The sequence below is a fragment of the Urocitellus parryii genome, chromosome 4, assembly GCF_045843805.1.
Source record: "Urocitellus parryii isolate mUroPar1 chromosome 4, mUroPar1.hap1, whole genome shotgun sequence".
In the NCBI taxonomy this organism is placed as follows: domain Eukaryota; kingdom Metazoa; phylum Chordata; class Mammalia; order Rodentia; family Sciuridae; genus Urocitellus; species Urocitellus parryii.
The window spans coordinates 459,139-485,053 of NC_135534.1; the positions used below are offsets into that span (position 1 = coordinate 459,139).

The 25,915-nt window shown below is 52.4% G+C and overlaps 1 protein-coding gene across 3 annotated transcripts in view; it reads left to right on the forward strand.

The window, feature by feature from the left end:
- The first annotated feature begins 675 nt into the window (after positions 1 to 675).
- Phrf1 (PHD and ring finger domains 1) overlaps positions 676 to 25,915 on the forward strand; it is a 30,237-nt gene continuing 4,997 nt past the window's right edge. Inside the window, exons 1-13 of one of the 3 annotated variants that reach the window (XM_026379334.2) lie at positions 676 to 766; positions 4,209 to 4,324; positions 4,810 to 4,938; positions 8,433 to 8,638; positions 11,351 to 11,434; positions 12,978 to 13,093; positions 17,362 to 17,459; positions 17,803 to 17,978; positions 18,877 to 19,006; positions 22,554 to 22,693; positions 24,610 to 24,791; positions 25,019 to 25,135; positions 25,735 to 25,886. In XM_026379334.2, coding sequence (XP_026235119.2) covers positions 4,231 to 4,324; positions 4,810 to 4,938; positions 8,433 to 8,638; positions 11,351 to 11,434; positions 12,978 to 13,093; positions 17,362 to 17,459; positions 17,803 to 17,978; positions 18,877 to 19,006; positions 22,554 to 22,693; positions 24,610 to 24,791; positions 25,019 to 25,135; positions 25,735 to 25,886 — 1,624 coding nt within the window. In that variant the 5' untranslated portion in view covers positions 676 to 766; positions 4,209 to 4,230. The remainder of the gene's footprint in view (positions 767 to 4,208; positions 4,325 to 4,809; positions 4,939 to 8,432; positions 8,639 to 11,350; positions 11,435 to 12,977; positions 13,094 to 17,361; positions 17,460 to 17,802; positions 17,979 to 18,876; positions 19,007 to 22,553; positions 22,694 to 24,609; positions 24,792 to 25,018; positions 25,136 to 25,734; positions 25,887 to 25,915) is intronic. The other 2 variants (XM_026379335.2, XM_077797820.1) reach the window with 2 other exon arrangements.

The window sequence follows — 25,915 nt, forward strand, 5'->3', positions numbered from 1 at the left end:
ACCTAGGACCTCTCATGTGCTAGGCGAGCCACAACCCTGGCCCGACTGTATTTATTTTTATGTGGTGCAGTCTTTCTGTGAGAGCACAAATCACCTTCACCCACACCCCACAGCTGAGCCCTCTACAGTGTTCGTGGTTTACTGTCTCCCCCCGCTGGGCTGGAGCGGAGCGGGATGGGGGCTCATTCTCTGCCGTGCTCCAGCAGCTCAGGAGCCCGCACACAGCGGCCATCCCGAGTCCAGGCACGACCTTCGCCACCGTGGCCGGAGCAGAGCTGCGCGCCGCAGAGGCGGGACGCCCGGCCCCGGGGCCCTGGGGGTCGGCGGGGCCCTCAGGGGGCGGGGCCGGGGCGGGGCTCCGGGCCGCAGGAGGCCCTCCCGTTGGCTCGGGCGGTCGGACGGCACCACCTGAGGCGGCGGGGGACACGGTGCGGCCGGCGCGCCCGCCAGGGCTAAGCCGCACGAATGTCTCGGAACCCTGTTCTTCCTGGACGGCGGTTCTGCCCTCACCAGTGCTTTTTAGGGAGTCAGGGCCGGCCGACGCCCCGACGCCCCGACCGCGGCTCTGACCCGTTCTGGTCCCAGTGGTTCCCGCCAACGGGCGGGGCGGAGGGCCCCGGAAATCGGGCTGTGCACTTCCGGGTCGGGGAGCGCGCGGCGGCGGCGGCGGCGGCGGCGACGGCGACCGCGACCTGGCCTGGTCGCGGAGTCGCTCCGAGGGCGGCGGCGGGAGCGTCGGGTGCGCCCGGCCGGCGCGAGGTCCCCGGTACGTGCGGCGACCGCGCCGGCCCGGCGTCCCTGCCGCGCCAGGCCGTGCTGGCCGCCCGCGGGCGCCGCGCGCTTTGTCTGCGGCCTGCGGGGCGGGGAGGCCTGCGCGCGGGCGGGCGGGCGGGCGGGCGGGCCCCGAGGCCTGGCGCCGGCCCGGGAGCCTCACGCGGCGGGACGCCCGGCCGCGGCCGCAGCCGCAGGGACGGGGCTGCGCGGGGCAAGTGCGGCTGTGCTGCCTGGTCCCAGCGCCCGGCCGGCGTGGCCCTGGTGGGCCTGGTCCGCTCTGGCCCGGGGCTGCGGTTGACGGCCGAGTTGCACGTCTCTTACTCAGCCTCGGCCGTCCCCAGGCAGCCTCTCGGGAGGGCGGTCGTCCGTGTTTTACCGAGGAGCAGCTCGGAGCCCAGAGAGGCTGAGTAACTTGCCAGCTTCACACAGGCAGAGAGCCAGAGCCAGAGCTGCTCCCTCATCCGTTCACTCCACTGTCCTGCTCTTTTCAGAAGCTTTTGCCGAGCTTGGGTGCCCTTGTTTCTGCAGTAGACAACAGTGATTTGCTGGGGAGGCAGGTTGACCACTGGTGGCATGGATAGGGTTTGAGGCTGAGGTAGGTTTGGCTTGGGACTTGACATACTTTCCCTCTCTCAGGGACCACTTGGTTTTCTTTATTAGAAGAAGAAGACTGAGTCAAAGTAACAGCACGTGGCACCTTTTTGCGCTGTACCACGGGGTCCATTTCAACTCATTGGAGACTTTATAGTCTCCAAGTTGTTGAGTTTCATGACAGTTTACAATTTGAGGTTTCCTGTCTCCTATGTAGGAGGTGAATGGGGAAGGACAAAGCCTGAGTGAAGAAGTTGGACTTGCTGCAGGCTTGCACAGTGCCCAGAATGGGCACCCAGGCTCTGGTCTTGGCACCAGTGTAGCCCTTTTGGTTCCTCAATAATAGTTGCAATTGCAAGTTCAGTGGTTCCTCCGAGTTTGAATGGGAAAATAGCCTTTTCAGTTTTCTTGTTTTTCTCTTGACCTCCCAGAAACCTGGAGGCTGAGCAGGAGAGTCACAGCATCTCTCTGAGAGAGTTTTGCCAGTTCTGCCAAGGACAACCAGGAAGGACTATGGGCTTTTCTGCAGGAATGGTTTAGGCCTTGGTCTCTGATGGTTAGCGGTGGGGGTGATGAACCCCTGTGGGCCTGCCCAAGCTGGAGCTGCTGGGGGACTAGAAAGAAGTAAGCTAGAGGTACCCACTAGCACCGTGTTCTGGCTGGGCTTTCTGGTGGGGAAGGGGAGACTGGTGGCCCCGGATTGTGGTTTTTGTCCTTGCTGCTTGCTCCAGAGGTATCTTTGGAGGCTGCTGGCTTCTTTTGTTCTCAAAAGAAGGCCCCAGTTGTTGCCTCCACTTGGGTTTTGTGACATCCAGAAAGAATTTTGCTCAGCTTTCTCAACCTGAGCCTCCAACGCAGTGGTAGTGGGCCATAGTGTTCTTTGGCTGTGGGCCTCAGGCTGAGTGGAGGCTGCAGACCCCTCAGAACATAGCCCCCAGGTGCATGCATTCCTGGAGCTCAGCCTCTTTCCCAAGCTGGTATTCTGGCAAACTCCTATGTGCTAGCTCTGCTGCTGCCTCACTGATTTCTCCAGGCAGCCCTCTGAGACAGGTCCTGCCATTGTCCCTTCTTGTGGCTCTTGGTCACAGTCCATCAGGAGAGAAGACAGGAGTTCTGTGTTCATATGTTTGACCTTGTGTGTAGTACATCATTTAAGTGAGGGATTTGCTGTCCACCAGTTAGGCCCTAGAACTGCTCCCAGCTCTGCCCTGCTGTTACCTAGGTCGTATTGGGGTCACATTTCTTGGTCTCCCTGAAGTATACCCTGTTTAGGCTGGTGTGTGCTTCTCCACCTTCCTTACCTGCGTGCAGTCAGGGCAGGGCAGGCAGTGGAGCAGGAGGCGTGGGTTTTATGGGAAGGGTCACAGCCATGGCCAGAGCTTTACAGATCCTTTTACCTGAGATCCGTGGCCAACGCTGGGTCTCAGTGCGGGAGAGTTGTCATCATCTTGGATGGGCTATAGCATGGTCTCATCTGCCTGCCTGCCTGTGCCTCCTTCAGGGTCAGTTTTCCAGCAGGAATCTGGCCAGCACTCCCTGCCAGATTTCTGAACTCACCAGCAGCAGGGTACAGACGCTTCTCTGAGTGGGGATTTGGCCAATTATCTTAACTTTGGGGCAGCAGGGAGAGGAAAAGTTAATTGGCAAAACCATGTCTTGGTTCGCCATTTTTTGATAGTAGCGACATTTGTCCATTGGCGCTTTCCTCAAAGGAGCATTCCCTCGCTGATTAGCAGGCGTTGGAGGACTTGGAGCTCTGTAGTGCCCATCATGTGGGGAGGTGATAGGGGACTGGTGAGAAGGTGACTCTAGAGGTTGTAGCCCACTCCCAGCCACTGCAGTGGACACGGAGTCTCTGCAGCCTAGGGAGGGAAGTGAGTCTGACTGCAGAGTCAAGCCCATCCCCATTCTTCTGCCTCAGAGGTGGGGGTCTCATGGGAAGCCTGTGGTGCTGCAGTGGACTTCATTGTGTTCTGTTGGGTTCCTGAGTGAACTCCACATTCTCCTCTAGGGCCACCTAGAAATTGAAGGGAGCAGCGCTGACAAGAAAGGGCCCTTCTTTGGACTTCTGTGGGGATCAAAGTTTGAGGCCCTCGGGTACCAGGAGGGTTCTGTTGAGCCATGTTTGAAGACTGGGCCTAGCAGTGTGATCTTGGTCTGCTCTGCCTCCCAGCCTGAGCACTACAAGGACTCCACGGACTGACTTGTGATCAAGGCCCCAGGTGCCTCTGCTGAGTCTTGCTGCCTCCTGATAGTGGTCAGCTAAATAGAGGCTGCTGGCCCAGCCTTGGCCAAGAGTGACATGCCCACGGAATGGAAGGCAGAGAGCTTCCTGGTGACCAGCCCTCAGTTGACAAGTACCACTATGCCTCAGCCTAGGAAATATCCATTTTGTTCATTTCTGGCCTTGGGACTCCTTGAGGTGCTTGTACGAACATGTGGCAAATCCTCAAGTGTTTGGACCTGGCTTTGCATGTGGCTCTGTAGGAGCCAGTGTCTTTTTTTTTTTCCTTTTTTGGTATTAGGTATTGAATACAAGGGCACTCTACCACTGAGCTACATCCCCATCCTTTTTTGAGACAGAGTATTGCTAAGTTGCTGAGATTGGCCTCAAACTTGTGATCCTCCTGCTTCAGCCTCCCTAGTCTCTGGGATACAGGTGTGGCTACCACCTGGCTCTGTAGTATCTTTCAGTGTGGTTGAGTGGCTGCATGTGTTGTCTCATGCCTCAAACACAACATGCACGGAAAGGTTCCAGCACCAGGAATGTGACAGGAGAGAGTGACTGTTGTTCTTTCTGGGGCTCTGCAGCCCTGACACTTTGGAGATCCTCTTTCTTTCAGAGCTGAGCTCTAATGTGCAACAATGGATGACGACAGCCTGGACCAGCCTGTGGCACAGAGCCCGTGTCCGGACGGATGCCCCCGAGTGGGCCCTGCAGACCTGAACAGCAGTGCTGGTGAGCCCTGGCTAGGAGGGATGTCCCTGGTGGATTCTGGTGCCTAGAGTTTTTTTGGGTATCTGCTGTTCCAGGAGGTTGTCTGTGTGCGTCAGTTTTCAGCTTTCAACCCTTTAAAAAAGTTATTCTTTGAGTTTAAATTGTAGAAGTGTAGTACATTGATTCTTTTTGTCATGTTGTTTATTTTTGGTATTTTGGGATAGGGTCTTTCTGTGTTGCCCAGGCCTACCTTGAACTCCTGGGCTCAAGCGTCCTCCTGCCTTAGTCTCCTGCACCAGTCTTTTGTCTTAGTTTTAATGCAGGCAACACATGCAGGACTAAAAGACTTTGGGCATTCCCCTCTTCCCTTCACTCATCTCCACCTGTCCCAGTGTTCCCGTGGCAGGTGTCCTGTACTCTCCTGTGCATGCGCAGAGCATCCTTGGCTCTATGCTGCCTTGCTGTGACGCTGCCCCCACGGTCTGTGATTTCCCCTGGTGACATAGGTCTAGAAGAAAGCAGCGATGGTCACAGTGGGGACTCTGAGGACGACACGGGCAGTGAGCATGGAGACTGCACAGACAGAGAGGATGAGGAGGCAGCCTCTGAGGAGGAAGACCCAGAAGATGGATCAGGTAAGCTTGCTGGCATCTGAGTGGGCTGGGTGGGGACAGCATTTGGCAGAACCTGGGTAGCTGTACTCACTAAGATGTGGGGAGAGCCTTTGCTCTCCACTCATGAAGCCCGCGGACAGTGGCTCATTTCTGCTGCAGTCTTTTGTTTGGAAGTTCAGCTCAACAACATGGTCCTCCAGGCTTCTCTTCTGTTAGGGTGAAACTAAAATATCTAGAACATCAAGTGGCATACACTGCAGGCACACGCAACCAGACTGGAAGCTGGTGCCACAAATAGAGGTCTTGGCAGCCCTTGTCCCCTGCCACGAGGGCATGGGCTTGCCGTTCAGGCGCAGGACAGTCTATTGTGCCCCAGGGGATGTGCCCAGGACCACCAGACCTCCACATGGGTGCGGCAGTGACTCCATGCAGTGGCGCATTCTCTGTTCTGTCTGACAGCTGACAAGCATGTTTCAGGGATTTTTAGAGGTTTATGGCCCACATACAGTGGTTGAGGGGTGTGCAGACTCCTGCAGGACCAGTGCTTGAAGGGCATATGTGCTGTGGCTTCTTGTGTTGCCCTGAGCAGGTGCTGCCCTCCCCAGAGGAGGGCCTCAGTGTAGATAGAAGTCAGGCCCACCTCTGCCTTCCTGTTGTGGAAAGTCCAAAAGTGTGCCTCAGTTTTTCATGATGGCTGTTAGTGTTTGAGTGTTCTAGAAAAGTGACCCTTGTTTGTGGAGTAGGACTGATGCATTGTGAGCCAGCAGTCCTCAGGTTGGACTTCCAATTCTGAGCAAGAATTGCAGATTCTGTCCTGGGTGTAAAGGTCACTGATGGGGCTTTTGTACCTATTTCCTAGTGTTGAGTTGGGTTTGCCCCACCTACAGCAGATCTTGGCATGGGTGCTAGCCTTGCCTGAGCTAAGGGCAGAGGACACTGAGTGCTATGAAGTCACTCCCTGTTGACCATTCCTGGAGGCTTCAGTGCCAGAGACTCTTGTTTGTGGCTGGAGTGAAGGCAGGTGTAAGCTTACCCAGGATCCCTGCTGACCCAGAGCTGGTAGGCATTGGAGGGGAAGACTCCAGGCCTGGTAGGGGAGGAAAGCTTCCCGAGAAACAAAGTTAAGCCACAGCTTACAGGACAGGAGCTGGCTGGGCAGAGTGGACTTGGGTCAGGGATGGAGTGTTTGTTACTGTAGGACGATAGGCAGAGACCAGAACCTCAGCTGAGTGTGGGCAGGCACCCCACCGTGTTCCTCCCACTGGCGTGGAGGTGCCCCAGTGGCTGAGGAGGAAGTCCCTCAAGGGCTTCTGTGTACCAAGGCTCCCTGCCATGGGCAGCTGTGTCTACTCTGCCTGTTGGGTCTCCTGCCTTGGTGTTGACTCCTGAAACACATCAGTTGCTTTTTCTATTGTTTGTTTGCATTCCCAGCTTGAGATAGTGTCTCTCAAATCTTACCATAAGAGATGACAACTGAACTTGGACCCGCTGCCTCATTCCCAGGGTTCGTTTTTTCCAGCTCTCCAGACAGTGTGGTCATTATTGTTTGTGATGATTGTTGTGATCGTGCAGTGTCATTCACAGCTACTCTGCTCCAGGACAGCCCTCCTCTGTCTGGCATGCGGCCCTGTCTCCTCTCAAGAGTTAGTCTCCATGCAATTCTCCTTGAACACTTGGCAGAGTCTCCATGCCCTGGTGTCTCAGGCCAGCCACCTGCTGTCCCACTGGGGTTAGTGCTCATCTATACCTTGTGGTCCTTTGTTTGTCCAAGGTATTCTCTAGTAGCCCCAGCGAGGAAGACTGCTCAGGGCCTCGCCCACCTTCTCCTCTTTGTTCATGCTAGGGGTCATTGTCCAACACCCAAAGGCATTACTCTGTGGGCTGGGCACTGTGTCGAGCTCAGGCAGCCCTAAGGTCACCAGTTCCTTGCCTTTGGGATTCATAGGAAGAATCTGATCACCAGGCATCTCCTACTTCTGCTGTGGGCACTAAGCAGGAAAGCTGAGGGCATTTGTCAATCTACTGTCCATTTATTATCTTCCAAAATGTTGTGCATATCCCTTTATTAGTTGTCCAGTACTGTGTGACAAGGCACCACAGACTCAGGAACCAGGAGCAGCACATTCATTATCCCAGTGTTTCTGCTGGTCAGTCTTGGTACCCACCAGCTGACTGCAAGGCATTGGTCGGGCCACACTTCCCTTCAGGCTCAGGTCCGCCTCCAAAATACCAAAAATACCCAAATACTCCAAAATACCAAAAATAAACAACATGACAAAAAGAATCAATGTACTACACTTCTACAATTTAAACTCAAAGAATAACTTTTTTAAAGGGTTGAAAGACTGAAGTGCTGTTTTCTGGCTGCTTTTGGTGGGACTGTCCTCAGCTCCTGGGGGCCACTCACTGCCTTGGCCACATGTGTTACCTATTTCAGTTTTTCTGGCCCAGCAGGAGCATTCTTCTGTGATTACTGTCTCTGCAAGTAGCTAGAGAAATTCTACTTCAAAATAGCTCATCTGGCAGGTGTGTGGTGGCTCTTGCCTGTAATCCCAATAATTTGGAGGCAGGAGGATCATAAGTATGAGTCCAGCCTTGGCAACTTAGTGAGAATGTCTCAAAAGACTGGTGATGTAACTCAGTCATAGAATTCCTGGGTTTAATTCCCAGGTTTAAAAAAAAAAAGCACTCACCTGATGAGGTTGGGCAGCTGGGGATAACTCTCCTTTTTCTGGGTAGCAGGAGAGCCCTGGAGAGGACATGCGAGCACCTCCTCTGGTCCTGACCACAGGGGCAGAGTCTTAGAGCTGGTGGGAGCGGCTTTTGTGGTACACGGGAACGTGGGTCCTTTGTGTTTGGCACTGCTCTGGTGGAGTGCCGGACGAAGAGAAGACCTGTTGAGTGTGTTGGCTGCTGGGCTCAATTGAAAGCACCCTGCTTATGTGCTGATCAGGCCCCATCACCAGACCTCTAGAAGTAGTCCTCATCTGAAGCAACCCAGTGGCCCACTTAGAAATCTGTGCCCTCTGTATCCCAAAGGAAGAGGAAGAGGGGCCCTGAAAGGAGGTCGTATCTGAAGGCAGATGGTCCCGTTGTGATTGTATTTTTAGAAAGAACTGTTGGAGACACATGCAGCTGTGTAGTGGCAGCATGTTCAGAGGCTCACAGTGAGATCTGTCTTTGAGACCTGTGCTGGTCCCTAGGGACCACCTTGCGTCCTGGGGCTCCGGTAGGAGGACCTGGGATGGCTGCTTAGCCTGCCTCCCTGTCCCCTTGGTTTAGAAGCAGCTGTGGTTGAAGAAGCTTCAGGTAAGGAATGGTGGTATACGTGGCTGCAGGGCAGGCTCCTCAGGGTCATGGGTGCACCATGACTGTGGCCTTGCAGGTGGATAGGGCTATGTGTCCCATCAGGAGCTAGGACCGAGTGGAGTCCCCTGTCCTGAGTACAGGTTGGGCCCACTTGCAGCCAGTGTTCCTGTCGTTTGCTAATGTTGGAATGTTTCCGCTCTTTCAAGGTTCCCAAGATTCTGAAGATGAAGTGGAAATGTTGGTGGCAGCAACAGATGCTCAGGGGAAGCTGGAAGCCAGGAGCACTCTCAGTTCTGACGAGGATGTGGAGAGCTGCCCAATTTGTCTCAATGTGTTCAGAGACCAGGCCGTGGGCACACCAGAGACCTGTGCCCACTACTTCTGCTTGGACTGCATTGTCGAGTGGTCCAGGGTAAGGCAGTGTCTCATGGCTACTCCCCCCCCTCAGGATGCTCTCACCCTAGCTGCTAGCTACAATGTCAACAAGATCTTGCCAGTGCCCCTCCTCTTCTGTCCCGTGTCCCCACAGCTTAGGAACATCTGCATGGTTGATCCAGGGAGGGAGTAGACAGCGTTGTGCCATCCCTGTGGCCTGTGTGCTGGGGTGACTTCTGTGAGCTCGAGCCTTCCTCTGTCTCTCTTACTTCTGTTCTGTGGTGGGGGCCACCCGGATTAGATTCAAGGTTAGGTTTTTCTTTGGGCAAGAAAAGCCTTTGTTTAAATTGCGGTGCCAGATGACATATTTGCTATATATTAACTATTTGATACTTGTTGAAAAATAATAAGAAAAATTAAAGGTTTACGTATCAGGAGAAGGCACGTGCAAGGAATAAGCTTATCAGTAAAATTTTACAAATGAATTGTTGAAATGCTGTATTTAACCAGATTGCTAGATATAAGGTTCATGAAGATAAAAAAATTGGACATAGAAATAGCCAGACAGAGTGTCACACACCTGTAATCCCAGCAGCTCCAGAAGCTGAGGCAGGAGGATCACAAGTTCAGTCCCCAGTACTGCTCCCCAAAAAAGGAAACAAAAAAAGAAAGAAACCAGATATATAAAACACTTAAACAACTTTTCTAAAAACAATTGCAACTGAATGGAGAAGACCACTTTCCAGAAGGGAAGTCTGTTCACAGAGGTGGTCACAGTGATACAGGCTCTACGAGTCCTACTGGGAGGCCCATGGCATGTGGTGGACGGTGACGCTCCTAAAGGAGGCTGGGAAAGCAAGAGCTGCCAAGATAGCTTTGAAAAAGGAGACCTGGCTTCCTGGATGTTGGGATTTGTAAAACTGAAGTGATTTGACTGAAGTGGTCCAGAATGTAAGCCAGATGCACAGAGAGTGCAGGGTTCTGAGAGGCCTTGACACACTGGAGCACCAGGCAGCCTCTGGGGTTGGAGAAGGCAGACAATGAGTGGCATGTTGGGCTAGCTCACCCCACCCCACACTGCCAGGTGGATCTAGGTCCTAGAGTTGGAAAGCAGAACTCTGGGACTTCTGGAAGAAAATGCAGGGATTTCTGTCATACTTAGCAGAGTGTTAGGCCCGAAGGTCAGGAGGAGGGCACTCAGCAACACTGGCTGTGCCCTTTGCTGGCCCCGGTTCACACAGACTCATGGGGAATGTCATGCATAAGGCCTCTGGTGTGCACACCAGGTCCACATAGACTGGCATGCAGATAGATGGGCATGGCAGGTGACCAGACAGCATGTGGCTATGGCCACCCCTGCCCACTGAAAGGGGCAGAGTCCCGTGGGAGCAGCTCACATTGTGATTCCATTTGTAAGAAACCCCAAGGAATAGCCACGAGTGGTGATGCACACCTGTAATCCCAGCTGCTCAGGAGGCTGAGGCAGGAGGATCAAAAGTTCAAAGCCAGCCTCAGCAAAAGTAGTCGTGTTCCGTGTCTAAAACACTCAGGGTCACTCCGGGTGAACTAGGCTGCGCGAAATAATCACACAGAGACAGAGAAATACCTTTTCCTTTAGGTCCTGTGGTGGCTTCTCTGACCTTAGGGGTCATGGAAAGAGAGAGCAGATGCTGAACCCTTTTATTGAGGAGAAGCCATTCAAATGAGGCAAGGGGTCAGGTTTCAGGGGGTTGAGTCTAGCTTCGTGACGTCTGCTGTCAGCAGGTTGACTGACATCTAGGAAGGCCATGTCCAAAGACAGAGCAAGAGAAGGGGACACACAAAGGGAGTTTCCATGGAACATTCTATCCCAAACAGGGCAAAGGGGTGAATTCCAAAGGAACAGGTGAGTGTAGCTCAACCCTAGAGGTAGGCCTACTCAGAAGACTGGCCTTGCTGTTCGAGCGGGTCCCTGCCCAAGCCACAACGAATGCAGTGGTTGATCAGAGCCTGGGGCATCAGGACTGGAAGGTGTGATCATTCAGAGCAGCTCCCCACAAAAAAAGCAAGGTGCCAAGTAACTCAGATCATGTCTCTAAATAAAAAAAAGGGCTGGGGCTGGGGCTCAGTGGTTAAGCGTCCCTGGGTTCAATCCCTGGTACCAAAACATACACACACACACACCAGGGAAGGCTCTCCTGCACTGTCTGTAGGAACAGGATGCAGGGTGGGTGAGATGGCAGACCTGGGATGGTAGTTCTGGGAAATACACATTTGTCAAAACTCACCAAAATGTACAGCCCAAATGAGCATGTTGTACTGCTACAGGATGCCTCAGTAGAGGATTCTTAAGACACTGGGCAAGGCAAGGAGAAAACAGGTGCAACATGTGTCTGATTAGGATCCACACTAGGAAAACAAATGCTAAAGAAACTCTGGGAAGCCTGCAGCAGTCTTGGGACTCTGGCAGGGGAAGCCCCTAAAGTGCCGCCCATTCTGCTCCTTCCCGCCCACCTGCGCTCTTAGTCCTTGCCACTGGCATCTCAACTGGGACAGGCACACGGCTTTCTTCTCCCTCCTGGGTGGCAGCTCCACAGGCAGGAGAATCTCTGTGCAGTGTCCTTCATCTCAGCACAGGGCCTGGCACATGGAGGTGTTCAGTTGAACAATTTTGGTGTAAAAAGAACTTGACTTCAAAATGAATTTCCAAGACAGTACTGACAGTGAAGGTGATTCTGCAGGATTCTGATGCAGTTTTTATTTCTTACAGAATGCCAACTCCTGTCCAGTTGATCGAACAATATTTAAATGTATTTGTATTCGAGCTCAGTTTGGTGGTAAAATCTTAAAGAAGGTAAGTGTAGATGTTGGCTGTTTCCTACTTGTGTGCCTGTCTTGTGGGAAGGAGGATGCTTTTAAAAGGTGATTTGCTTTCCTCAAGTGAGGAGGTGCTGGCTATATGCTTTTCTGAAATGCACTGAAGTGCCCTTTGCAGCCACAAGCACAAACCCAGAGCTGAAGCCTGTCTGAACTTCAGGCTGTGGGTGTGGCAGTGACTGGGATGTTGTGGTTCCTGGATCTGTATTCTGCACCCTCCTCATCACAGGGCTTCAGCAGCTGCAGGAGAGAGGAGGTTGCTGAGGGGAGAGGGGCCAGATTTCAGAGAGTATTGAGCTAATTACTTACTGTTGAGACTGGAAGGAGGCAGTCTTTGCCTCTGTTCCCCTGTACTTGCCTCTGCTTATCTGCTCTTCTGTGGTGTGTGTGGTGCTGGAGATAGAACCCAGGGCCTCCTGCATGCTAGGCAAGTGCCCTGACCCTGAGCATTCTTCTCTCGGTGATGAGCAGTGTTGAAAGGCCTGTGGGGATTTCCCAGAGCCTTTGAACCCTAGATAGCCCTGGCATGTGTTCGCAGCTACACACCTACTCTTTTACATACAAAGTCCAAGAAACCACAGATGTAGAAGTCTGGCTCTCTTGGATGCACATTTCTTTGGGACAGATGGCATTGTGCCTGCACTGGCCTCTTGGGTTTGGGCTGCAAGTGGCTGCTATGTTTTGCTGGCTCAGTATCCCAGGCCATCATGTAACCCTTTTTGAGGGTGGCTTGAGGTCTCTGCAGTGTCAGCTCGCACATGTGTTATGTAGGCCATTTCTCCTACCTAAAGGAGGCGCCAGTGGCATGTGGGCCTCTTGTTGGAGAGAGGTCTGGGACCAGTTCTAGCTGTGCAGGCCAGGTGCAGGGTTGGTGGGTGTCCTTGACTCCTTTATCCTGACACAAGCATCCCATTGGAGAAAGCATGTTCACAGACACCTGAGTGTCTTAAGACCTTGGTGTCCAGAGGGTGGAGTCAGGTGTGTGCTCTCACCGCATGGCGGCCTCCGTGCACCAAGGGAGCCTGTGCACCAAGGTGTCGTGTTCTGGCAGGCATGTTTCTGCGTCTGCTTACTTATTAGTGGTTTCTGAGCTGTGTGTGTGGTGCTGGGGTGGAACCAGGGCCTCATGTGTGCTTGGTGTGCACTCTGCCACTGAGCCTCATCCTGCCCAGTTCTGCTGTCGAGGCATGCTGCTTTAAAGCTGCCCTCTGCTCTTCATGTCTTCAGTCTCCTGAAGCATACGTGAGCCTCGAGGTACTCCCTCTAGCAGTGTCCTGCCTGCCCACTCTGGACTGCAGGTCCCTCCCCATGTGTTGTGCTTTCCTTCTGTTGAGCCACTTTTCCTTACAATTATTGGCCTTTAGAAAATGTGGAGATCACTGTGTTAATTCAGGACTTCAGGCCTGTGGGCCCAGATAGATCTGAGGTCGGTAGAGCCACTCTGGGTTAGCTGCACATCATCCCACAAGCTGACCTAGATTCTGGGTCTCCACCATTGCTACCGGCAGTTCTCTCTTCAGATTCCAGTGGAGAGCACCAGAGCCCATGAGGAAGAGGAGGACCCGACCTTCTGTGAGGTGTGTGGCAGAAGCGACCGTGAGGACCGGCTCCTGCTCTGCGATGGCTGTGATGCTGGGTAAGGGTGGTGGGTCTCATGTGCCTGCTGCAGACTGCGGGATGAGGGGCACCACAGCTCCTGCCTCAAGCGCTGAGCTTGCCTGCCCTCAGCAGGAGCACCAAGTCCAGCAGACAGCAGGCACTGCAGGCTCTCCCCACTCCTGCTGTCTGCACGTCCACTTTCCTGAAAACATGCTGAGGCCACAGAACACACCAAGACAGAAAAGAGAGCGGGAAGAACATGGGAAGGAGGCTGTGGCCAGCTGCAGCAGGGTGACCACTGCCTGCCTTGTCCCTGGATGTGTTTCTGATTCCCCTGTGCACCCTATCCCTGCAGCAGAGCCAGGGACTTCTGCTGTGCATTCACATGGCCCTTCCTGCAGGAATCTACTGGTGTCCCCCGCTATTTAATCTCTTGGGTTTAGATCTCCTACCAGGGCTTTGCCTATTGATTTTTAAAGAGTTTTTGTACTATAAAATTGTGGTGAAGGGATTGTGGGTAACTTGTTCTTGGGCATGTATCTCAAGATGTGGAAAGAGCTGAGGAACTGGTGGACCTGTAATGTCCTCAGACTGGAGGATTGGGGTGGGCCTGTGGCTAATGGTCATAGTCACCTAGCTGTAGCCTTGACTTGCCTGACTCAGCTGCTCCCCCCGCCCCTCCACTCATACCTGCATTTGTTCACGAGCCCCTGTTGCTCTTCCTGAGATACCTGAGTTACCTGTGTCCTTGTCATGGCCTGTGGGAGCTCAGTGCCATGCAGGGAACTGGGCATGGTTGTACCTCAGCTCTCAAACCTGCACTGTGCTGTCTCCCTCCTTCCTTAGAGACTCAGCCTAAATCCACATTTCCCCACAGTTCACTGAAGGCCTTGACCCTATTGATCATTTACTCTTCAGGATTCCTAAAGGTGTTTGCTGCTGAGAGTGGTACTGAGGGTAGTATGTGCTGGTTGTGGTTTTGGTTTTGTTTTATGGTTTTTGTGTTTTGAAAGTAAACTGAGTCTCACTGTGTTGCCGAGGCTGGCCTGGGCAGCCTCCCACTTCAGCCTCCCATGTAGCTGGGACCACAGGTGTGTACCACTGCCACCAGCTCTGTCATGTGCTGTTCTATTGATGTAAGTCTGGAGGGTTGGGGTACAGCCAGGTCAGATGTCCTCAAAACTGTTAGTGCACCACCCTGGACACACTGTCGTGACTTGATCACTGGCCACTGTGAGCATCAGCCGAAAGCTCAAGAAATGGGGCTGCATGGAGATAGATACCTCAGCACTCAGCACTCAGACCTCCGTGCACAAGCCCTGCCATTGCTGCTCCAGCACGTGGAGGAGGGGCCTGGCCAGGCCTAGCCCTAGCTGCAGGGTGAGAGCCCCTGTGCCTGCTGGAAAGGTGCTGAGGAGTTTGACCACAAGCCTGTTTTGTTTTTTAATCTTTTAAATTGGTGCTGGGTATGGAACCCAGTGCCTCACACATTTAGACGAGTGTTCTGTCACTGAGCCACACCCCCAACCCTTTTATATATATTTATTTTTGTTATTTTTGAATAACAACTTAGTTGTCTAGGCTGTCCTCAAACTTGCAATCCTCCTGCCTCAGACTCCCAACTGCTAGAATTATGGGCATGTGCCACTGTGCTCAGCAAGCTTACAGTTCTTTTTTTTTTTTTTAATATTTTATTACTTGTTGATGGAACTTTATTTATAATAATGTGATGCTAAGAATTGAACCAGTGCCTCACATATGCTGGGCAAATGCTGTACCACTGAGCCACTAACCTAGCCCCCTCATTCTTTAAATCAGTATTTGGTTTTGATTCTGGAACTTTTAACAGTGATTCCTGGGGATTTTACAACATCATTACAGTTTTTCCTTGTAAACATACATTACATTTATAAATCCAATATATTGGTTTATGTCATTGGATTATTTAGCAGATAAAACAATTCAAGTATATAAAAATTTGATGGATTTAAAAAATGAAGACTAATAATTACATGGTTCTGTACTTCTGTGCATCCACATACTGTTAACATTTGCTGTGTGCTAAATTTTACAGTTAAGTCTTAACTTACAAGTCAAAAGTTAATTATTCATTTTGAAAAGGAATCAAGGCTATCTATAAATGTACCTTTTTCTTTTTAAATTTTTTTTTTTTTAAAGAGAGAGGAGAGGGAGGGAGGGAGAGAGAGAGAGAGAGAATTTATTTATTTATTTTAGTTCTCAGCGGACACAACATCTTTGTTGGTATGTGGTGCTGAGGATCGAACCCGGGCCGCACGCATGCCAGGCGAGCGCGCCACCACTTGAGCCACATCCCCAGCCCTCTTTTTAAATTTTTGTATTTTAGTTGTAGATGATCACAGTACCTTTGTTTTATTTATTTATTTTTATGTGGTGTAAGGATTGAACCAAGTGCGTCACTCGTCCTAAGCAAGTGCTCTACCACTGAGCTACACTCCCAGCCCCCAAATGTTCCTTTTATTTTATTCATCAAGTTGCAGATTATCTCTGAATTAAAAAAAAAAAAAATCACAACCGAGTTTATAGGTTCACAGGGAGACAAGCTTGCTGGGCCACTTATCACCACACCCGTCCCTTACCCACTGTCAGTAGTTTGTCCACTCTTGGTAGCCATATCTGCCAGCCCTTTGCACTCACAAGAGCCTAGAGCTCCTGGTATGGGCTGAGCTGCAGGTCGCTGCACTGTAACTGGGTGGACCTTGCAGCCACCTCCTGGTCTATGTCCAAATTTGAACCTGCAGTTCATGTCCTCCTCTCTGGAGTTAGTTGTAGTAATGCAGGCTTGGCCTGGCCATGGGTTGGCATCTGTTGCTTGCAGAAGTGACTTCCACTTGCTGGGGTTGCTGGGATGGAGCAGCAGCATCTCTGAAGGCAGCTGGAGCTCAGCAGGGGGGCACCAGTTGAACCTACTGAGTCCTTGGAGTCCCTTTTTTTAAAAAATATATCTTTATTTTATTTATTTATGTGTTGCTGAGACTCAAACCCCAGTGCCTCACATGTGCTAGGCAAGCGCTCTACCACTAAGCCACAACCCCAGCCCCGTTCTCAGAGCCTTTGAAAGAAGTTGTGAACGGTTCTTGACTTTTTCCCCAGAGAACATGTAGGGAAGATTTTAAGAATCTACCCAGGGTTCTTCCCAGCATTCAGTCCTGGCATTAGTGTGTCTCAGAGTGCTGTGTTCCCAGAGGGGCTGGCTGGCTTCCTGCAGGTCTGCCTCACATCTGTCTTGTGTGGGGTCCCGGCAAGAGCCACCGGCCGTCAGGTCCTTGGAGGTTCTGGTGGGGCCCCTCCTCCTCTCAGTCTTTTCGCTTGGCCTTCCATCCTTGCGAGGACCCAGTCATCTCGGATTAGAGCCCCATCTTTGAGTCTCTGCTTAGCAAAGACCTCCTTAAAGACCCTGTCTCCAGACAGCACAGCAGGGTTAGGGCTTCAACTAATAAACGTAGACTCAGACTCTGGTTTTCCCTGTGAAACTCTCATAGCGACTTCCCACTCCGGACGTGGCGGTTTGCCCAACATCAAACAGTCAGTGCTGCAGTTAGCGCCGAGTGTTCAGTTCAGGTCTGGCACAGGAGGTGGCATCAGAGACACAGCAGGGGCTGAGCCCCCAGACTGCCCCTGCTTTATGTGCTGGTCCCAGCCCAGGCTGTCTTCCATGTGCTGACCCACCTTCTGTACTCAGTTCTCTCAGGTACATGATGTGTGCAGTTGAGCAGCTCCTGTAGCTTGCAGAGCTGAGAAGGGCAGTTTACCGTTGCATTACAGAGCATGCACACAGCTTGCTGCAGGGTGAGGTGTGGGACAGATGTGGCTTCCTTGTCCTCTGCCAGCACCCCTGCAGGAACCTCACTGCTCAGCTGTCAGAAGTTCTCGGAACCCTGTTCGTTTGGGTCTTTAGGGAGACTTCACTGTGTAGGTGTAATTGAAGCATGGATACCCGTCTTGACATAATGATTGAGTGAGGGGCTGACAGTAAGGCCCCTGTGGGATTCCTCAGGGTCCCCTGCCTGCATGGGCAGGTCCCCTCTGAAGTGGGTCATCTATTGTCAGAGAACAGCAGAGAAGGTTGGTTTCTGTGACTTGCCTTGGGAAGGGAACTGTGGGCATCAACCAAAATAGATATCCCTCCTGTCCCATGGGGACACAGCTCTGTCCACACCAGAGTGCACTGCAGGTGGCTCACATGTAGATACTGTCTTCTCAGCTTACTTGCTTGTGGGGCTCAGGGACCAAGGCTGACAGCCCCTGTACCCTCTTGTCCTACAGGTACCACATGGAGTGTTTAGAGCCCCCTCTGCGGGAGGTGCCCGTGGACGAGTGGTTCTGTCCAGAGTGTGCAGTGCCCTCCACTGCTTCTGCCGCTGGTAACGCGCTGTCCCTGTCCCACGGAACTCTTGGGTCCTTCTCCATGGGGCCCACAGTCCTAGAGAAGAGCCACAGGGTTGAGTTGGTTTCATGGGTGGGAAGCACCCCAGGGCTTCTGTCAGAGATAATGGCTTTCTTGATACCTTCTTGGGTAGGACCTGGAGGATTGTGGTATATCTGCCGGGGGAGGGGGGTGGGCTTGGTGATTTGGAGGTTGGGAGGATCCAGCCTAGGAGGAGCCCTTGTCCTGTGCCTTGGCCTGCCTTGGCAGGGTAGCCCCCTGGGTGGGCCTGTGATGTACAGTGCCTCTGGCCCAGCAGCCCAGGGTTCTCTTCTTCCGAGATGCCGGTCCTGTGAGTGAGGAGGAGGTCTCCCAGCTCTTGGCCGATGTGGTGCCCACCACCAGCAGGCTGCGGCCTAACGCAGGCCGGACCCGGGCCATCGCTAGGACACGTCAGAGTGAGAGAGTGAGGGCAACCGTGAACCGGAACCGGATCTCCACAGCCAGGAGGGTCCAGGTGGGTGTGCTGATGCCAGGTTGTCTTGCCTAGAGTGGCCCCAGTGGTGTACGTAAATGCAAAGTGGACATGTTGGCAGTGCTAGTCTAGACAGATGCCCCATGCCCCAGGTCTGCATGCAGTCAGCCCAGCAGGCCAGTGTGCTGTGGTCTCAGAAGTGGATCAGGACTTGGGGGTTACCCTGATGATGAGCAGTCAAGCAATCCACCTGACCTCAGGAGACTCTTTCCCACACCCCAGGGCCCTGTTGAGGGAGCTGAGTGTGCTTTCTGGCACACACAGCTCTCAGTGCTCAGTGTCACACTCTCTGATTAGATGTGCCTCTACTCTTGGGGTGGGTAGGCGTGTCCTGAATTCCAGATGTGTTGGAAAAGCTGTGACCTATTCCCATCTGCAGCCCACACAGTCCATCCCTCTGGCTCTTTGCTCCTTCTGGTGTCCACTGCATCTTGGGTGCTGTCCTTCTCACCTCTTGAATCTCTTCTCTCTCATTCACTTGCCCCTCCTGGCCCCTGCAGGCTCTTTGCCTGCACACCTGCCTGGTGCCTTGCTCCACCAGGGCTCACCTGGGGCTCTGCTCTTTGCTCCCACCTGTCCCCTTCCTTCTCCTTGTTTGGAATTTCATTTGTTCCTTGGTACTTGCCTAACGTTCCCAGTCTGTCCTGGCCCAAAGCTTGCTTCCCAGAAGCCCTGCAAGGGATCACTGTCCTCATGGCTGTGGGGCCTGGGCTGTGGGGGGGAGGGTGGCGCTGCAGCCTGAGGATATCCCAACTTCTCTTGCTGCCTCTAGTGGGCTGTGTTCAGGGCTCTGTGCAGGGTCTGTAGTGGCACTATCCCTGCCTCAGAAAGGTGGTCTTCAGTGCACACGCCCACTAACCAGTGCTGAATCTTGCAATAGCATGTGCCAAGGTACCTCATGTCTGCTCTGCTGGATGAGACCATCGAGGCTGTTGCAACTGGCCTGAGCACAGCAGTGTACCAGCGCCCCCTGACGCCTCGAGGCCCCGTGAGACGGAAGAGGAAGACAGGTGAGCCTGGCAGAATAGGCACGCCTCCCACCAGCAGTTCTTCCCCGGAGCCCAGGGATGTGGTTACCTCTGTTTCCTCCCTCTGCAACTTAATTTACTCAGTCAAGTATACGTGGGCATAGTGGCCACTCCTGTCATCCTAGCCACTCAGGAGGCTGAGGCAGGGAGCTTGCAAATTCAAGGCCGGCCTGGGCAACTTGGTGGGAGCCTATCTCAAAAAGGGCTGGAATGTGGCTCAGTGGTAGAGTGCCCAGGACAATCCTAGTACCAGAAAGAAAAAGAAGAGTGAAGTAGCTGTGGCAAATGCACTCACAGGTCCTTCTGTGAGCAGAAGTTTCCTGTCTGCAGAGAGGTTGGAACTGCAGAACCTGTTTCCAGTTCTCACTGTTTCACACTCGCCTGAGTAGAATGGGAGCATCCCAGGTGCTCCACCTGCAGTGTGGTGGGGGTGTCGCTTTACTGTGTCCATGGACACGCAGGCTGGCGTCTCCCAGTGCACTCTGCCTGGGCACGCATGACTAGCCAGGGCTCCCCCAAGGCTCCTTCCTACAGTGGTGAGTGCCCGCGGACACCAGAGCCGAGCTGTGCACCTAGCCATGCTCCAGGCTGTGCAAACCAGTGAGGCAGGACATGTTGCACACCCGTGTTCCCTTTTCCCATGTCTCATCCTGTGTCTTCCCATTACACACGGCTGGGCTTAGGGTGGCAGCACTGGCCTGCTGCCCTCACTCTGGTTAGAAGTGCAAGGGTGGCCTTGTTGCTCTTGTGCCGACTTGCCCACCAAGGACATCAAGGAGGGACAGCCTGGCAGAGTTGTCTGGGTGCCTTTGCATGATGTGTCCTGCTGTGCCTGTGTGGGTGTTGGTATTCTTTTTTTTGAGAGAGAATTTTTTTTAATATTTCTTTGTTTGTTTGTTTGTTTTAGTTTTCAGTGGACACAACATCTTTGTTTATTTATTTATTTTTACGTGGTGCTGAGGATCGAACCCAGCACCCTGCGCATGCCAGGCAAGCTCTCTACCGCTTGAGCCACATCCCCAGCCCCGGTGTTGGTATTCTTTTGCTTAGTTTGCTGTTGTGCCTCCTATAAGCCTCTGTCACATGAATGGGAAGAGGCAGTAGTAAGCCCCACTCCACCATCCGTCGGGCTGTGTCTGCTCACAGCCAGTTTTGCTTCATCTCCATTCCATCCACTCCTGCCTTCTCATTTATGTGAAGTAGATCCTTCATAGTATCATCATTTTGTCTATAAATATCTTGGAGTATATTCCTAAAAGAGGGAGCCCTTTTTTTTTTTTAACCTTTATTTATTTGTTATTTTTATGTGGTGATGAGGTTCGAACCCAGAGCCTCACCTGTCCTGGGCAAGTGCTCTACCACTGAGCCACAATCCCAGCCCCAAAGAGGGAGTCCTTTTAAAAACAACTACAGTTCCAGTGTTAAATCTGAGAAAATGAGCACCAACTCTAATACCATGAGGTAACCAGAGTTGAAAGTTCTAATGTGTCATGAATGTGATTAATTTTTTTTTAATATATATTTTTTTTTTTTTTTTAGTTTTAGGTGGACACAGTGTCTTTATTTTACATTTATGTGGTGCTGAGGATCAGACCTAGTGCCTTGTGCATGCTGGGCAAGCACTCTACCACTTAGCCACAACCCCAGCCCCATGTGATTAAATTTTTTATAAATTTTAGTTAGGACAAGATAGCTTATGCTTGTAATCACAGCTGTTAGAAGGCTGAAGCAGGAGACTGTCAAGTTTGAGGCCAGCCTGGACAATTTAGCATGGTCTTATTTCAAAAAGCAAGTGTGCATTTGCATCAGATTGGTGCTGGGCCCAGTGGCTGTGTGTGTTTGTCCTGTGTTTTCCACCTGTGGGGACCAGGCCTTCTGTCCCATAGGGTGTGCCCATCGTCTCTGGTGTCCTGTCCTTCAGCCTGCTTGAAGATTCTGGTTGGAGCTTAGAGGCCTGACCAGCTGTGTGAGTTCTTGTGGCTAGATTTCATTTGTGAGGGTGCCCTGGGGTAGGGTACACTCTGTCAGAAAGCTGCATTGTCTCAAATTACTAGGCAGCACCATTCCATCATTTCAGGGGACCTGTTCTAAAACACCCCATTAATAGCACCAAACTCTGGACATACCGTGCCTTTTCTCTGCATGCATCACCTATGATAACTTTTTTTTTTTCCTAGTTTAAAAAAAGTTTTTTAGTTGTGTATGGACACAAAACCAACCTTCTTTCCTTCCCTCCCTCCCTCCTTCTTTCTTCCCTCCCTCCCTCCTTCTTTCTTCCCTCCCTCCCTCCCTCCTTCCCTCCTTCCTTCGTCCCTCCCTCCCTCCCTCCCCACATGCTGAGGATCAAACCCAGTGCTTCACACATGCTAGGCAAGTGCTGTTCCACTGAGCCACAATCCAGACCATATGATAAAGTTGAACTTAAAGGTTGGATGCAGTAAGAGATGGCAGTTGTAACTCAGAAATAAAGCATGGCAGTTAGTACTCGATAATGAAAGTCACGTGGATGTAGTCTCTCTCACAATATCTCCTGCACTGTGCCTGCTCCCCTGTGCTGCCCAATGGGCTCCTTCGCAAGGGTCCCTCTGGCACGGGTGTTGTGGATCTGATTGCTAGAGCAGCTGCCAGGTACCCAGTCGTGGCCAGGTGGAGTGGGATGGCTCAGGATTTCACCATGCTACCCAAAACGATGCCAGTTTAAAACTTAGGTGCACTTTTTCTGGAATTTTCCATGTGATCTGCTCAGACTGTGGTTGACTGCATGTAACTGAGGCCGTGGAAGGGAAGCTGCAGGTGGGTGCATCCACACTCCTCGTTTGGTTACTAGCTAGAGGCCCTGGGGAAGACGTGCCTTCCTGCACCATCCGCAGCCTGCCCTAGGCTGATGTTTCTTCTTCCTTCACCAGGTCTGCGGTCCTCCAGAGCAGGTCAGTTAGGGTTTCTGGCCTTGGCAGACTGGGCCAACAAGCATGTTGGACTGGCTTCCCTCCCCTTCTGAGTCTTGGAGGGGCCTTGGAACAAGAGTCCATGGCAGTGGAGAGGAGGGGGTCCTTGGCATTGTTTTTGTCGCAGAGGGTGCAGTGTACTCACTGTTCTCCAGTCTAGAGCTGTCAGTGACCACGTCACGAGTGGCCACGGTGGGGTCATTGTTGCCTTGACTCTTGGTTATCAGTGTCTGTTTCTTCTAATCCATTCTCGTTTCATAATCACATAAAATATTGAAGGAGTCTAAAAGTCAGATCTAGATTACTCAGGGAAGTTGAGGCCCTTCCTGTTGCTCCCCCTTCCCTCCCTCTCCCCTTAGAGATACATTATTCTTTAAATGTTTATGGCTTATTTCGGCGTTTTAAAAGTCCAAGCCAGGGCTGGGGTGTAGCTCAGTGGTAGAGCGCTTGCCTAATGCGTGAGTCAAGTTCATTTGCCAGCACTGTGAAGAAAGAAGGGAAAGAGAATCAGTCCCAGCCAGCATGCAGAGTCCTGTGGGGAGGGACCCGGCACAGGGCACAGGTATTCCTCATTGTCTTTCCAGGGAGACGGAAGAAAGTGCTGGGAAGAAGGAAAACCCAGTCCAGGTCTTCTGCGAAAAGTAAAGGCGCCAGCACAAGATCTAAGAAGCGCCAGCGTCACGGGAAGAGGAGGAAAGGGAGAGTCCCGAAGGCCCAGGTGAAGGTGGCGTCCTGGTATTCTGCCGGCTGGGGCTGCCCTGCGGGGCTCAGGAGGAGGCCTAGCTCCTCAGTGGCTCCCTGAGACCAGCCAGGGCCTTGATGCAGCTGGAAGGTGCAGAGACATTCTAGGCCCTCAGGCTGGCTGTGCAACAGCCCTGGAGCCTGTCCTGGGGCAGAGATCACCATCTGGGCTAGCCAGCTGCCAGGGCAGTGGGTGGACAGTCAGAAGCCAGTAGGATGGGCAAGGACACACCCTTGCTGGCATCAGTAGCCCCTCTTTGGAGTATGAGCAGCCTGTGTCCAGCAGGCCCTTCTCAGGAGCCTTAGACTCAATGTGAGGCAGGCGTTCACCACTTTGACATCTGGGAGAGAGCACTGAACTGCAGCCCTCCACCAGGTGTCTGCCGCATCCCTGGAATTTATACTCAAAATGGTTGTCCTGATCAGTGTCTGTGGTGAACATTTATATAAGCACATTTTAGTTTTAAATGGAGTTTGAACATCTGGTCTGGTAATTCACTGAGATCAGAATCTGGAGTAAGGAGCCACTGAAGCTGTGACAAAGGGGAGCGTGTCTGGTGGATGCTGGTCCCAGCTCTGTGGCTCCCGGGGCTCACGCTGCCCTCAACCTCTGGGGCCTGGCAATGTCAGTGCCGCCCCCTCCTACACCCAGGGCGCTCCAAAGGCTCCTGGGCTCCACCCTGATCCACCCTGAGCTTACCTTCTTCTTCTGCCTATTTCTGTTTTTTCCCCTAAGTTTAGTTTAGTTTTGTTATAGGTGGACAGAACATGTTTATTTGTCTATTTTTTGCCAGGGATTGAACTCGGGGACACTCGACCACTAAGCCACATCCACAGCTCTATTTTTGTATTTTATTTTGAGACAGGGTCTCACTGAGTTGCTTAGCATCTCACTTTTTGCTGAGGCTGGAATTGAACTTGTGATCCTCCTGCCTCAGCCTCCCAAGCTGCTGGGATTACAGGTGTGTACCACTGCGGCTGGCGTTTTTTTTTTAGTTGTGGCCACAATACCTTTATTTTATTTTTATGTGGTGCTCAGGATCGAACACAATGCCTCACACATGCTAGGTGAGCACTCTACCAATTGAGCCACAACCCCAGCCCTTTATATAGATAGATAGATAGATAGATAGATAGATAGATAGATAGATAGATGCTGTTGAACCTTTATTTTATTCATTGAACCCAGTGCCTCACACATCTACTCAAGTGCGCTACCTCTGAGCCCCAGCCCTCATCTGCCTATTTCTATAGTTCCTTTCTTCTTCTGGGACTGCTCTGTCCCCTGTCTGTCTAGTGTCTAGAGGAAGGAACGTGTGAGTCTTGGTTCACGCATTTCATGAATAAGTTAAGTACAATGGAAATGATGTTTCGCGTCCACGTCTGCTGCTCACGTGGTTGTCAACAGACAACTGTTTCAATCATTGGTTGAGGTTTTTCCCTCTTGTTGAGATGTTAGGGACAAGTGGGCGCAGTGGCAAACACCTGTAATCTCAACGGCTCAGGAGGCTGAGGCAGGAGGATCGTGCAAGTTGAAGGCCAGCCTCATCAACCTAGCAAGGCCCTGTGTAGCTTAGTGAGACCCTGTCTCCAAAGGGCTGAGGATATGGCTCAGTAGTTCAGTGCCCCTGGATTTCATTCCTGGTACCACAAAAAAAGGAAAGAGATGATAGAGATAATCTAGTGCCACCCAGTAGCCGGCTAAGTTTATGCCTTCATTGGAACGTCAGGTGTGCTCAGGTCAACCTCCGAGGCTCACCTTGGTGCAGACACAGCCCATGGCTCTGGGTGGTGTCTGCTCGGCCTGGGGTGAGTCCTGCTGACAGGTGCTTCTCCCTGTTGCTCTCTTCAGGTTGCATTGTCAATGATCATTTATTCTTTTTCGTTACTTTGGTTCAGAATGAAGTCACGGCTCGTTCTCGAATTGCTCGGACGCTGGGCCTCTGTAGGCCTGTCCGAGGTACCTGTATGCCATCAGTGTACAAGCCAGTGGACCCCTCCCTGGGGCTGATGCGGGCAGATATTGGAGCAGCTTCCTTGTCGCTGTTTGGGGACCCCTATGAGCTGGACCCCTTTGACAGGTGACTGTGCGGGGCGACCACCAGTGTGGGTGCCCACTCCCCTTCCCCCTGGGAGCCATGGGCATGGGTAAGCCTCAGGTTTCACATTCACAAAATGAGGGTAGCAGTCCCTGCCCCCAACCCTCCTTGGGTTCAGTGAGGCGACAGAACTTGGAGGGGTCTCCTGCGCCTGGGCTGAGCCTGGGGCACAGGCTCCCCTTCCCTTGCCATGTGTCCTCCTCTAACAGTGAAGAGCTGTCTGCAAACCCTGCCTCTCCTCTGAGTACGAAGCGGAGGGTCCTGTCCCGCTCGGCTCTGCAGTCTCACCAGCCCGTAGCCAGGCCCGTCTCCGTGGGGCTCTCCAGGTGTGTGGCAGTAGAGGCTTCTGGGAGGGACAGGGTGGTGACCCCAGTCTTGGCTGTAGCCTTGCCTCTAGTGGTACGGCTGCTTGGCCACTTGCCTTAGAAGGGAAGGGGCCTTAGGCAGGGACCGTCTCCTGTGAATCTGCTAGCCGGGATCCCTGAGGGTGGTACTCCAGTCTGCAGGCTGTCCCTGGGCTGGTCCATGATTACCACCTGGCTAAATCTATTCTTTGTGACTCCTTTAAGAAAAACTGGACACAGTGGCCATACCTGTAATCCTAGCTACTTAGGAGGCTGAGATAGGAGGATTCAAGTTCAAGGTCAAACTGGGAAACTTAGACCCAAAATAAAAAAAACTTAGACTCAAAATAAAAAACAGAAAGGACTGTTGATGTAGCTTGGTGGTAGAGCTCCCCGAGTCCTATCCCCAGGACCAAAAAAGTAAAAATAAATCAGAAACTTAAACCAACAAAACGGGCAGAGGTACTTAATTGCCAGCTTTTGCCTGGCAGTGTCAGGTGATTTTTGTAATAAAGCTACAAAAATTTGGTGGGGAGGAGGCCAGTTAGATGACAGGGCCCACTGTGCATCTCTGCCCACAGGAGGCCGCTCCCTGCCACCCAGGAGGAGAGCGTGGAGGAGGCACCTGTCCCAGACCTGCTGGGGAGCATCCTGTCAGGCCAGAGCCTACTGATGATGAGCAGCGCGGACGTGGTCATCCACCGGGACGGCTCTCTCAGTGCCAAGAGGGCAGGTGAGAGGCCCCTTCCTCGGCAGCCATGG